Here is a 12,555-nt window from a genome sequence, read left to right on the forward strand (position 1 = left end):
GTTTGTTTTCTTAACAGTCCATGCTATATTCAGTACTCTTCTCCAGTACACAGCTCAAAGTAGTAAAGTCTCTGTAGAAGGATGGGTAATCTTCTTCTGTGCTATTACTGCCTCTGAAAATCTGTCGGAGGGCCAGCTATGGGTTGGTTCCGACATACACAACAATAACAACTCGTAGAGATGCTAGTAGTTGGAAGATGCTCTCAAGGTTCCCTAAAAGGGTGTGAAGAAGAAAAGATGCATGCCAGAGCCCTTCTGTGGAGTTGTCTGGAATCTGAAATTCATTGTAAGTTTTTATCTCCCCTTCAGTGCAAATGAAACAACTATGGGATGTGAGGACACCGAGATAGAAGATGCTTAATTTTATTCATGATTTCTCTCCCTGTCCCTCTTCTAGTCTCACAGTGACCATTTTGATCTTCAATGAAAATAACCTCCTGGGGGAGTAGTGGTTTGGGTGAATGAAAGAAAATGATAGTCTGATGAAATATAAACTCTGCACCATGCCTTTCGCCAAGATTTGCTTGTTGTAACATTACATTTGCTTCCTCTGCTTGTTTTTCTTTAGAGAGAAAGACAAACTTAGACTCTCCACTGAGTATAGGCAGATACATGTGTCTGGTGGAGAGGTGGGGAGAGAGCATCTGAGACGCTGAGGTTTTAGGGAAAGGAGAAGTGGCTGCCATCAGATCAAGACACAGTCCTCTGTCCTTCCTCTTGCTTCCTTAGGAGGCCTGCCAGACCAGCACCAACCTTCTGGCCAGCCTTGAGCCCAGCCCAGCCTTCTTGGGGCAGCAGGGTGTCCAGGAGGAAGCTATTTTGGGTGAGGTATATTTTGGTTTGTTTACCTGCGTGTACCACTGATGGGAGTGGGCCGGGATCTGAGATTCCTTGCCACAGACATGCTAGGAGAGAACATTTTTCCTTAAATATTGCTTCTTTCTCCTACAGACCTTCCATCAAGCCAAGGTCTACCTTTTGACAACAAAGGAAATAACCTCCATAGGATGCAACAAGAGAGATGACTATGGCTTAGATCCATATTTTGGATAACTTGCTTTTCTGCTATTTAAGCTTCTCAGTAACTAAAAATTGTACAAATTGTGCATGTGTTTGCTTCTCTTAACTGGCATTCCCAAACCAGTGGGCATCTGATACCATTCTTTGGGGTTTCTGTCCCGGAAAGGGTAATTATACCCTGAACCAAAAGAGCTTCACTGAAAATCAGACTGGCTTTAGGGTCTGATCAGCTAAAGCAAGGACTCAGCAAATTTAAAGGAAAATTCCCACTTGGATACAGATATTCACAGAGCTGTTGATTGAATTTACTCTCCCCCTTCCCCCTGCATTTCTCTTGGCTTGATTTTTAATTCTAGGGTCTTTCAAAGTCTCCCTTTCTTATATCTCCCTTGATTAAAAATTTCTCTCACTGACCTGGATAATTAGTCCTAGTATTAATAGCAATCATGTATCGATTATATATAAAATGCTAGGTTCTGAGTTAACTACATTTCATTTAGCTAACTACGTTTCATTAAATTTACCATTCACAACAATCTCATGAATAGATACATCTGTCCTCATTTTGCAAATGAGAAAACTAGGAGGGAGGTTAAAGTCATTAGCCCAAGGTCACAAAGTTAATAAGCAGTGAAGTCAGAAATCAAACTCCAGGCTATTTTTTGCACGCCTTTAAGTAATACATTCTTCTAATTTAAACTTCAAGCTCAGTAATAATTTTCAGAGGAATAGTTTTATGTGTTATGACCACTAATCAGGCTCAGGAATGGGCCAGCTAACTACTAATTATACATAGTGTCGAACTGACCATGACTTGTAGACTCTATGAGGGGAACCTTGCCCTATCAGCACCATCATCATAATCTCTGATATACACAAGCTCATTGGGTGGTCACTGTGCCAATCCAGCTTGCGGAGGGTCTTCCTTTCACTTAGTCATATTCCACTCTGAATATACCAAACATATTATACTCATAATAAATATCCATGATGCTATTGGCACAGGATAGAGCAGGGTTTAGGGCTGTTGTTCATAGGGTTGCTATGAGTCGCAAACGACTCGATGGCACATAACAACTACAACAATATGTTCTTGAAATATTAATAAATGTAAGTGATAACATTAAGACCTTATTGAGTTCAAAACACTGTATGTGAAGAGTATACATCTAAATCTTAAGAATCAAAGAGAAACTTTTAAAGGCAGAATAATTGAAAGGTGTAGAGTCAACACAGCTCCTAAGTCACAGACCAATGGTAAATTCTGTATATGACTTCCTGCCTGAAAGACTGTATTCTCTGGACATTATGTTGTTGTTGTTGTGTGTTATCAATTCAGAACTGACCCATAGCTGACCCTCCAGCGGGTTGTCAATCGCACAGGAGGATATTATCCATCCTCCCATGGTGCAGCTGGTGAGTTTGAACCGTGTGCCTTTAGGACTGCTGTGACGATTCTTACCACTAGGCCACCAGAGCTCCCTGACACCTATAGGAATTAAAATTTTTAGCTTAAGTATGCCTAGACTTCTTAACTCTCAAATTTACATCTCTGTGTGTATGTTTTAATATACTTTTTTAAAAAAAAAATCACATTGGTTTGCATACAAGTTTGTATACACTGTGTTTCACACTATCCTTTTCTCACATTGTATTTCATACAATCATTCTCCTTTATTGTGTTTTATAAAATTAATCGCCTTTGAACTATTCCTGCCATTGCCCTGTCATTCCAGATTCACACTGGATCTTTCACATTTCCTTTTTCCCCTCCTTCCACCAACCAAATTGTGTGACCCTGTGATTTCCCCCTTACTCATCTTTATCCCTCTCTCCTACCCCACTCCCCTTGGACCCTCACACACATTTTTCTAGTTGTCCTTCTACTTTCACAAGACATAAATCAGGAGGTTCTGTCTGCAGTGCTATATATCTAACACTGAGCGTCCAAGCAAATGTAGACCACATCACTGGATCCCCTAGCCAGAGAACATTCTAGGTGATGTTTATACTGAGAACTCACTGAGTTTCGTTGTTGTGAGTGGAATGGACCAGCTGTCCACTAAGTCAGGCCCCAGAGGCTCCACAGAACTATGATCCCACATAAGGGAGGGATAGAGAAGGGAGGGAGTAGAGTGATTCTTTTGTACTCTTCTCTGGGTGTGCTTCTCCCCCACTGGCACTGGGGTTTCTGTACAGTGCTTTTCAATAAACAGTGTTCCCAGGGGATCAGGGAGCAGGGTCAAGAGGATTTCTCCCTTTGTGTTCCCTACAGTGCTGGGAGGAAGCAGAAAAATCAAACACAGTGTGTGAAATCCTGTCTGGAACTAGAAAGGGCCTAGGTAATCAGTACATAAAAGGAAAATGCTGTATATAAAGCTCTCCAAATTCACTGAGTAAATACATTGAACCTTAAAGAAAACTGCAAATGTGACAACAAGAAAGAAATATTCAGTCACCAAATGAAGAGTTCAACTTGAAACTGAATTCAACCAATTTACCAACCAGAGTAACAGAACAGAATTAAGGTTTTTAGCCAGCATGCTGTGAAACAGAGACAAACTTCTCTCCAGAGAAAGTCATTCTCTATAAACACACGTGTTACTCTAAGTTTCTGAGGTATTTCATTAATTTTATTTCATTAAAAAATGTTCTCCTCCCTGCATTTTCATAGTCTACAAAGATAAAATACCTGGATAGAAAATTCTCCAGTGACTGCTTCTTGTCCTCCTTGCAAACAATGCCCTCCTTCTTCTGCCTTTCCATGTCTTTGATTCGAGACTGGAAGGTATCAATCAAATCGAACACAGACTTCATTGCTATGGGTACCTCATAGTATTGCTGTTTAAGAAAGAATGAAAAAGAAATTACTTATAAGTATGGTTCGTCTTTTTCTTTAGAGGACAAGGAGCCTAGGGGAATTCAGGGAAGCTGTCTTCCTGCTCTGGTGGCCTAGTGACAAGAAGCTGTGCTGTAATCCCAAAAGTATGTAGTTCAAGGCCACCACCTGCTCCAGAGGAGGATGGGCAATCTCTTCCAGTTTGTTTAAGAGTCTTGGAACACTCATAAAAGGGCAGCTGTGGATTGGTTCCAACTCTATAGTACACAACACAACAACATGGAGAAGTCAGAAATTGAAACCTGGAGTTCTCATTGATTTATGAGCTTTCTCCTGCAATCATTGCAAAGGTTTATTTTAGCTGCCTAGAGTCTGCCCTCCGGCTCATAGCGACTTCTTGCACAAAAGAACAACATGCAGTCTAGTTCTGTGCCATCCCCAGAACTGACTGGGAAATCAGACTCCCAGGATTTTCATTGGCTCATTTTCCGATGTAAATTACCAGGCTTTGTTCCAAGTCTGTCCTCATTTGGAAACTCAATAAAAATTTAGTCGACCTCATGGCAACACGAAAGCCTCCCAACAGATAGGGGTGTGATGGGGAACACTGGATGAGAACTGAACCTAAATCTTGCACATGAAAAGGCAAGAATCCAACCACTGAACACTTCTGCCTCCACCACAGTCGCAGCCTTCGCTAATGCTCTGAGATTGGAAGACCAACTGCTACTTTCCACAGGGATTTCTTCTTTTCACTGGCAAGGATCCATGCCTTCCTCCTCCGACAATTGCAAGATTCACTTTCCGGTCTCTGAGACTAAACTGGAACTTGGTTATTACACAATTGGAGAGGAATGAGAGACACTCTGTCTAACACAGGAGGCAAAATGGAATAAAACGTCAGAGTATTTGCCCTGAGCAGTCAAGATACTTTTGGAAAGTAACAGCTTTCTCCATGAGAAAGAGACCTGTTGCTATCTACAGGAGTCTCCCTGAACTCTTTACTATTCCCAACAGTTATTTTAATCAGTGAACATCCTTTTAAATTCTTCTCCTTCCTCATGTCTCAGAAATAAGTTAAAGATGATAGATTTTGTTTCTTGGATCTTAGCTATCTGGATTTATAATAGCAATCTGTGATAGATTTCAGGGCTAGCTAAACATAACTTGTAGAGCAGTGGAGACATCACTTGGAGTTGTGCCCACAATGAGAATTCAGTAAATTGTGGAATGTTCCCAGCAGGGTTCCTAAAATCATCTTGTCTTATTTCTCACATGGAAATGGCACACACAAATGCTGAATGAATTAAAGAAGGGAAATCTTTCCACATTCAAAAAGACCTGCAAGTTGAATCAACTTACAGCCCAAACTAGGATCTTTTTTTACAATTGGTATACTATCCTTGTTTAGCTAGCTGAAAATCCAACATTAACTGGGTGAGTTTGTTCAAATTACTTAACCATTCTGGGCTTCTGTTTCTTCCTCAGTGAAACAAAGATAATACTAGTATTCATTTAAGATAAGGATTGCAAATAGTTAAGCAGAGTCCCTGGCACAAGAAACACATTAAATGAAGTCAGTAATTTTCATTACTAATTATTATTATGTCCACACTGCACAGTCATTAATGAACCTTCATCCCTAAATATGGAAAGAAAGTGATTGTGAAACCCTACATGTTTTGTCGATGTTGCAGCAGGATGTAAGTATCCACACTTTGGCCAATGTTAAGCTTAATTTTCTTATGATAAAGGTCAAATATACTTCATCTTTTATTCCCTGAGCCTCGTATATCACAGCTATGCAGAAAGTGTCTCGTGAGTCCATGGTATTGATATTAGAGAGGCCTTGGGAAGCCCGCTCAACCTTATCTTTTGCTGAGACCAGATTCTGGCCCATATTTTGAAGGACAACTTAAAATATACTTAAGTCATTTCTAGATCTTCTAGTTTATGAAATAATTTATGCAGCTTATTTATTATGCATTTAACCAAAACTTTTTAAAAAAAATCCCCACGAACTACAGACTCAATTCAAAAGGATGGCACAGTAATGATCCTGAACAGGAACTCCTACCTTCACTCGCAGATCCACGTCTGTCAATACCATGAAGAAGTCATTGTAAGTCATTCCATACTCTTTCCTCAGCTCACTGATGAGATGCTGGTCTACCAAGTCCTCATCATCCACCACACGCATGGGCTTCTCATTATCTTAAGGCAAATGAAATATGTATAGACATGAGTGTGACAAGACAGAAATGAAAAGGAATGAATGACTGGAGATTCTGTGCCTCCAACGTATGTTTATCTGACCAGCTTTCATTTGTTTTACGTATCTAGTAATATTGTATTTGAAGAAAGCATTCTGAAATGAATAAACAAATATGCTGTTACATGCCTTCAAGTCAACTATGACTCATGTTGTTGTGTTGTTAAGTGCCGTTGAGTTGTAGATGATTCATAGCGACCCTATGAACAAAAGACCCGAACACTTGTGTAACTTTTGTTGTTTCTCCACATTCACAGAGTTTCCAGAGGCAAGCCATTTTGGAAGTGGATGCCACTCCTGCTTCCAAGCTTGTCTGAATCGGGGACCATCACAAATACTGTCCACAATGGGTAACTATTATCCCATTTGTCGTACAAGTGTTTAGCATCACAGCAACCACCGAGTAACCTCTGTACAGCAAATGGCTAGACCTGTGCTATACCACTTAGAAGAATGAAAACAACTAAAACCAGGCCTGAGAGCCATAGATTAAAATCACCCACCTTTGGCTTGGTAGCATAACTTTCTATCCACTAGACCAGCAGAGCTCTTTCTATGTTGTTGTTGTTATTGTCGTTAAACGCTGTTCAGTCAGACGACTCATAGCAACCCTATGAACGAAAGAGCTGAACACTTGTATAACTTTCATCATTTTTCCGCATTCACAGAGTTTCCAGAGGACCATAAAGCAATAGATTAGAACCTGGCCCTACCCAGAACTATTCTCACAATCTCCTCCATGATCAAGCTCATGTAGCATGACCTTAAAGGTCATTCTCTTACTCTGACCTTCCATCTTTTCCACTGTGATATCTTTTTCAAAGACTGCCCCTTCTGGAAAACATGTTCCACGTATATAAGACAAAGTTTCACTCTGATCAATATTGATGACCAGACCATATTTCTACCCACCACAGTCTTACAGACTCAGAAGGAGCAAAGTGAGAGTGAAGAACGCTGAGTAATTCCTGGAAGAGATTGCTGAGTCACTCATAGAAGTGACCTTACCTTAACTCAACAGAGAACTAGTGTGTGTGTGTGTGTGTGTGTGTGTGTGTGTGTGTGTGTGTACTTCCAAGTAGGAACATGTTCATGGCTGACCTTTCAGAGGCTGTAAATCACATAGGAGGAGATTGCCCATCTTTATTCCATGGAGAATCTGTGGATTTTAATGCCTTTGGATTGAAGGCACAACTCCTTACCACTAAGCCTCCAGAACTCCCCACCAGAGAATTAGCTATAGATAATTGTGTTACTTTTTATTTCTGTAAAATCTAATTCTGAGTCTAAAATCTGCATCTGTTCTTTTTTTATTATGGGATACGCTATGAGACTTAGGAATCTATGACATTGCTATAGTGAAGGGTCAGCTATGTGTTTATTCTGACTCCATAAAAATGGGTTTGAGAGTTTTTTTATTGTTTGCTTCACTAACAAAATACAATTGAAAAGAATGTCTGGGTTCATGCTGGTTTTGTCTCAGAGTACATCTCATCAAGTATAAAAATTAAGTTAATAATGATATGACTTTATTCTTGGTGAGAAAGGAAACAAAGAAAATACATTGAAGAGATACATATAGCTGGTAATAATTTGCCTCTGGGGAGTAGAACGTGAGGAGAGTTGAGGTGGGTAACTTCATTATTTACTCTATTTGTGTATATATTACTTCAACCTAATGAGGAATATATTTTGTTTGTTGTTGTTGTTATGTCTTATCGAGTCACCTGTGGATCACAGCAACCCTATGGACAATAGCCATAAACCCTGCTCTATCCCTTGCCAATCTCAATGTCTCTGACACGTCTATCTCCATTACCCCAGTGACGGAATCAGTCCGTCTCATCAAGGGTCTTCCTCTCCTGTGCTGTCCCTCCACCCTCCCAAGTGTGACATCCCTCTCAAACGACTGGTCCCTCCTTGTAACATGCCCAAAGTATGTCAGATGAAGCTTCAGAATTCTTGCCTCCAAGGAGCAGCCTGGCTTCATCCTCTCCAGGACAAACTTGTTTATTGTACTAGCAGTCCATGGTCTATTCTATATTCTTCACCAGCATGAAAGCGCAAAGGTATCAACTCTCCTTATATCATCCCTAGTCATTGTCCAGCTCTCTGAAGCATAGCAAGTAATGACAAAGACCATGGCCTGTATCAGGCACACCTTAGTCTCCAGACTGACATCATTGCTCCTCAGTACCTTGGAGAGGTCTCTGACAGCAGACCTTCCCAATGCAATTTGTCTTTTAGTGTCCTGGCTGCTAATATCAAGAGTGTTGATTGTAGAGCCAAGCAAACCGAAGCTGTCAACTATCTCAATCTCTTCACTATCTCCCATGATTAATAATAATAATTGTTGTTCTGTACCATTGAGTTGAAACTTACCCATAGCAGACGCTCCAACAGGTTTTCAGAGGCAGTTAATCATGCAGGAGAAGATTGTCCATTATTCTCCTGCAGAACAGCTGGTGATTTGAGCCATGTGCCTTCAAGATTGCAGCACAGCTTCTTATCTCTAGGCCACTTATGCCATTACTGCTTCTTGCTGGTTGTTGTGGAGTCACTTCTGACTCATGGTGACCTTACATACACAGAGTAGAACTCCTCCACTGGATTTTCAAGGTATGACTTATCTGAATCAGACTGTTGTTGCTGCCTTTTGGTTCAAGGTTAGATTTACCCTGCCAGCTAGCCTTTTGACAAGTAGTTGTGTAACACTTCATATTCTCCCGTTACTTCAAAAACAATAATAATAAATATGTATATTTTAAATTATTTTTTTAAATATCCTCAACAATCATTGTGAAGTTCCAAGTTTATCCAAACCAGATCTTATTGATCCTGAGGAATTATTATTCCCAATTCATTTTGTTGTGTTGTTATGTGCCGTCAAGTCGCTTGCAACTTACAGCAACCCTATGTACAACAACTCTGAAACTTTCTCTATCCTGTGCCAATATTATTGTCTCTAACATAGCTACTCCCATTACCCCAGCCACTGAGTCAATCCATCTCATCAAGGTTTTTCCTCACTAGTGCTGTTGCTCCACCCTTCGAAGCATGATATCCTTCTCCCAGGAATAGCCCATCCTTGCAGCATGCTCAAAGTATGTCAGAGGGAGCTTCAGAATCCTTGCTCCCAAGGAGCAGCCTGATTTCACCTTCTCCAGGACAAACCTGTTTGTTTCACACTCTCCAGGATGAACCTGTTTGTTTTCCCATTTGAAATAGTATATTCAATACTCTCCTCCCAGCAACACATCTCAAAGGCATCAATTTTCCTTCCATCATCTCTAGTCATTGCCCAGCTTTCTGATGCATATCAAGTAATTTCAAAGACCATGGTCTGGATCAGGTGCACTTTGGTCTCCGGACTGATAGTGTTGCTCTTCAGTACTCTGGAGAAGTTCCTGACAGCAGACATTCCCAATACAGTTAATCTTTTGATTTCCTGGCTGCTAGTACTAAGCATGTTGATTGTCAAACCAAGTAAACTAAAGCTGTTAACAATCTCAATCTCTCCATCATCTATCATGATGCAGCCAATCAGCCCAGGGGTGAAAATCTTTGTTTTCTTGATGATGAGCTTCAATCCACATTTAAGGCTACATATTTAAGTTCTCTTGACCTTCTGCAGCAAGCACTTCAGGTCCTCTCCAGTTTCAGCAAGCAGAGTTGCGCTCTCTGCATAGCATAGGCTATGAATTTTCAGTTTTTTAAAAAAGTTCAACAAAATAATTATTGTCGACTGACCTAGTCAGGTTCTATGCAGGGCAATAGATTCAAAGGTAAATTAGGTATGATCAGTGACCTCAAAAAAAATCAGATTACTTGTTGGAACCAAAATGAGGCTGGTATTGTTGTTTGCTATTGAGTAGCTGACTCTTCAGCAGGTTTTCAGAGGCAAAATTGCACTACCTCTGAAGGAGAAGGAGGAGATTGCCCATCCTTCTCCTGAAGATCAGCTGGTGGATTTGAACTGCCTGCCTTTTGAATAGCAGTGCATCTTCTTACTATCAGAGTTCTAAATGAGATGATTATAATCTACTTAATATAAAAGAACAAAATCAAGCCTCAAGTTGCAATACTCAAGTATGCTATGGATAGATTATTGAACAATCCTAGAAGCATCAAAAGAAAATGGAGGGAGTAACTGTACCGAAAAAGAATTGGCTGATACAGAAGAATTTTAAGAAATGTCTTATGTTCAAGAAGCAAGAGTGATGAAAGAGGAAGTTTCAAGCTGCTCTGAAGAAATTGGCATAAAACAAGGCCCCAGGAATTGCTGGAAGACCAATTGAAATATTTCAACAAACAGATGCAGCCTTGGACATGCTTACCAGGTTGTGCCAAGAAATCTGGGGGACAACCAGTTGGCCAACTGACTGGAAGAAATCCTTATTTATTCCTGTTCCAATAAAAGGTGAGCCAACAAAGTGTGGAAATTATCAAACAATATCACTAATAACACACTCAAGTAAAATCCTGCTGAAGAATATCCAAAACCAACTGGAACAGTAAAGGGACAGAGAATTATCAGAAACATAAGCTGGATTTAGAAGAGGCTGTGGCATGAGGGGCATCATTGCCAATGTTGGATGGATCTTGGCTAAAAACAGAGAGTACCGAAGACATGTCTATGTTTCACTGTAAAGGCATTTGACTTTGTGATCACAACAAATGGTGGATAACCTTCTGAAGAATGAGAATCCCAGAACACCTGATTGTGCTCATGTGAAACCCATACTTGGACCTTGAAGCAGTCATCTGAACAGATCAGAGAAACACTGCGCAGTTCAAAATCAGGAAAGGTTTGCATTAGGGATGTGTCCTGTTTCTGTATCTTTTCAATCTATTTGCAAGAAAGATCATTTGGGAGGCTAGACTTTATGAGAGGAATGTGGCATCAGGAGTTGACGAAGACTCCTCAACCTCAACCACCTGCCTTATGCAGATGATAAAACCTTGCTTGCTGCAACTGAGGAAGACCTGAAACATTTGACTGAAGAAAGTAGAGGACTTTGAACATATCAGCAACTTTCAACAGGTCAGCAACATGGAGTGAAGCTCAACATCAAGAAAACTAAGACTTTCTACCACTAGGCCTATTGGTAGCACCATGATAGGTAGAGAAGAGACTGAGATTGTTAACAATTTCAGATGATTTGTTTCCACAAGAAACACTTTTGGCACCAGGTGTCAGGAAATCAAAAGACAAATTGCATTAGGAAAATCTGTCAGGGAACTCACCAGAGTGCTGAATATCAATTATGTCAGTCTAGAGACTAAGAGATGCCTGATAAAGGCCATGGTCCTCACAATTACTTGCTACTCATCAGGGCTAGACAATGGCCAAAGATGACAGAAGATATGAGATATGGTGCTGGAGAAGTGTATTGAACTGCCAAGAGAACAAACAGATCTGTCTTGGAAAGGGTGAAACAAAGCTACTCCTTGGAGGCAAGTATTTTGAAACTCTGTCTTTGAGCATGTTGTCAAGAAGAACTTCTAGTCTTTGGAGAAGGACATTATGCTTGGAAGAGTTGAGGGAAAGAGCAAGAGAGGAAACCCCAGATCCAATGGAGTGACACAGTAACTGGGGTAATGAGGGTAGATGTATCAGAGGCAGTGAGGTTGGCTCAGTATAGAGCAGGATTCAGAGCTATTGTGCATAGGGTCTCTATGAGTCATAGTCAACTTGACAACACATAACAAACAGCAAAATGTAAAATGAAACAGCATTATCACTTTGGAGAAATCTAGTACAATAGACCTTTTTCAAAGTGTTAGAAAACAAAGATGTCATCTTGAGGACTAAAGTCCACTTGACCCAAGCCATGGTATTCCCAATTGCTCTGTGTGCATGTGAGAGCTGGACAGTGAATAAGGAAGACCAAAGAGGAACTGATACCTTGGAGTTATGGCACAGGCTAAGAGCAGGACACACATCATGGATGCCAGAAGAATTAATAAATCTTTCTTGAAGGAAATATGGCTCCTTAGAAATATACTTTGGGCATGTTATCAGGAAGGACAAGTCTTTGTAGAAGGACACCATGCTTGATAAAATAGAGTGGCAGTGAAAAAGTAGAAGAGGTGGAACGACAGACTGAATACAGCAATGACATAAAACTTAGTAATTATTGTGAGGATGGTGCAGAGCCAGGCCAGGTTTCATTTTGTTGTACTAGGGTTGCTATAAGTGAGAAGGGAATCAATAGCACCTAACAACGATTACATGAAACCACAAAATACATTGGATGACTAACAGGGAAAGAAGCCAGACATGATAGTAGTTAATGAAAATTGGCTCCAAGTCTTAATCCATCCAAATACCTACGCTATTTGCTCAGTGATTCTGCAACTCATTATTATAATGAATGAATTGAGCAATAGTACCTTCTGGTTCTGAGTTCATGTGGAGGAC

General features: G+C 40.4%; 1 protein-coding gene across 1 annotated transcript in view; it reads right to left on the reverse strand.

Moving 5' to 3' along the window:
* Window positions 1–12,555, reverse strand: part of CCDC80 (coiled-coil domain containing 80) — a 54,782-nt gene that overhangs the window by 9,853 nt on the left and 32,374 nt on the right. Inside the window, exons 3-4 of the mRNA XM_006895347.1 lie at window positions 5,937–6,073; window positions 3,713–3,861 (exon numbers count right to left, since the gene is read on the reverse strand). Coding sequence (XP_006895409.1) covers window positions 3,713–3,861; window positions 5,937–6,073 — 286 coding nt within the window. The remainder of the gene's footprint in view (window positions 1–3,712; window positions 3,862–5,936; window positions 6,074–12,555) is intronic.

Source organism: Elephantulus edwardii, unplaced genomic scaffold (genome assembly GCF_000299155.1).
Source record: "Elephantulus edwardii isolate Elephantulus edwardi_28Jun2011 unplaced genomic scaffold, EleEdw1.0 scaffold00165, whole genome shotgun sequence".
Classification (NCBI taxonomy): Eukaryota; Metazoa; Chordata; class Mammalia; order Macroscelidea; family Macroscelididae; genus Elephantulus; species Elephantulus edwardii.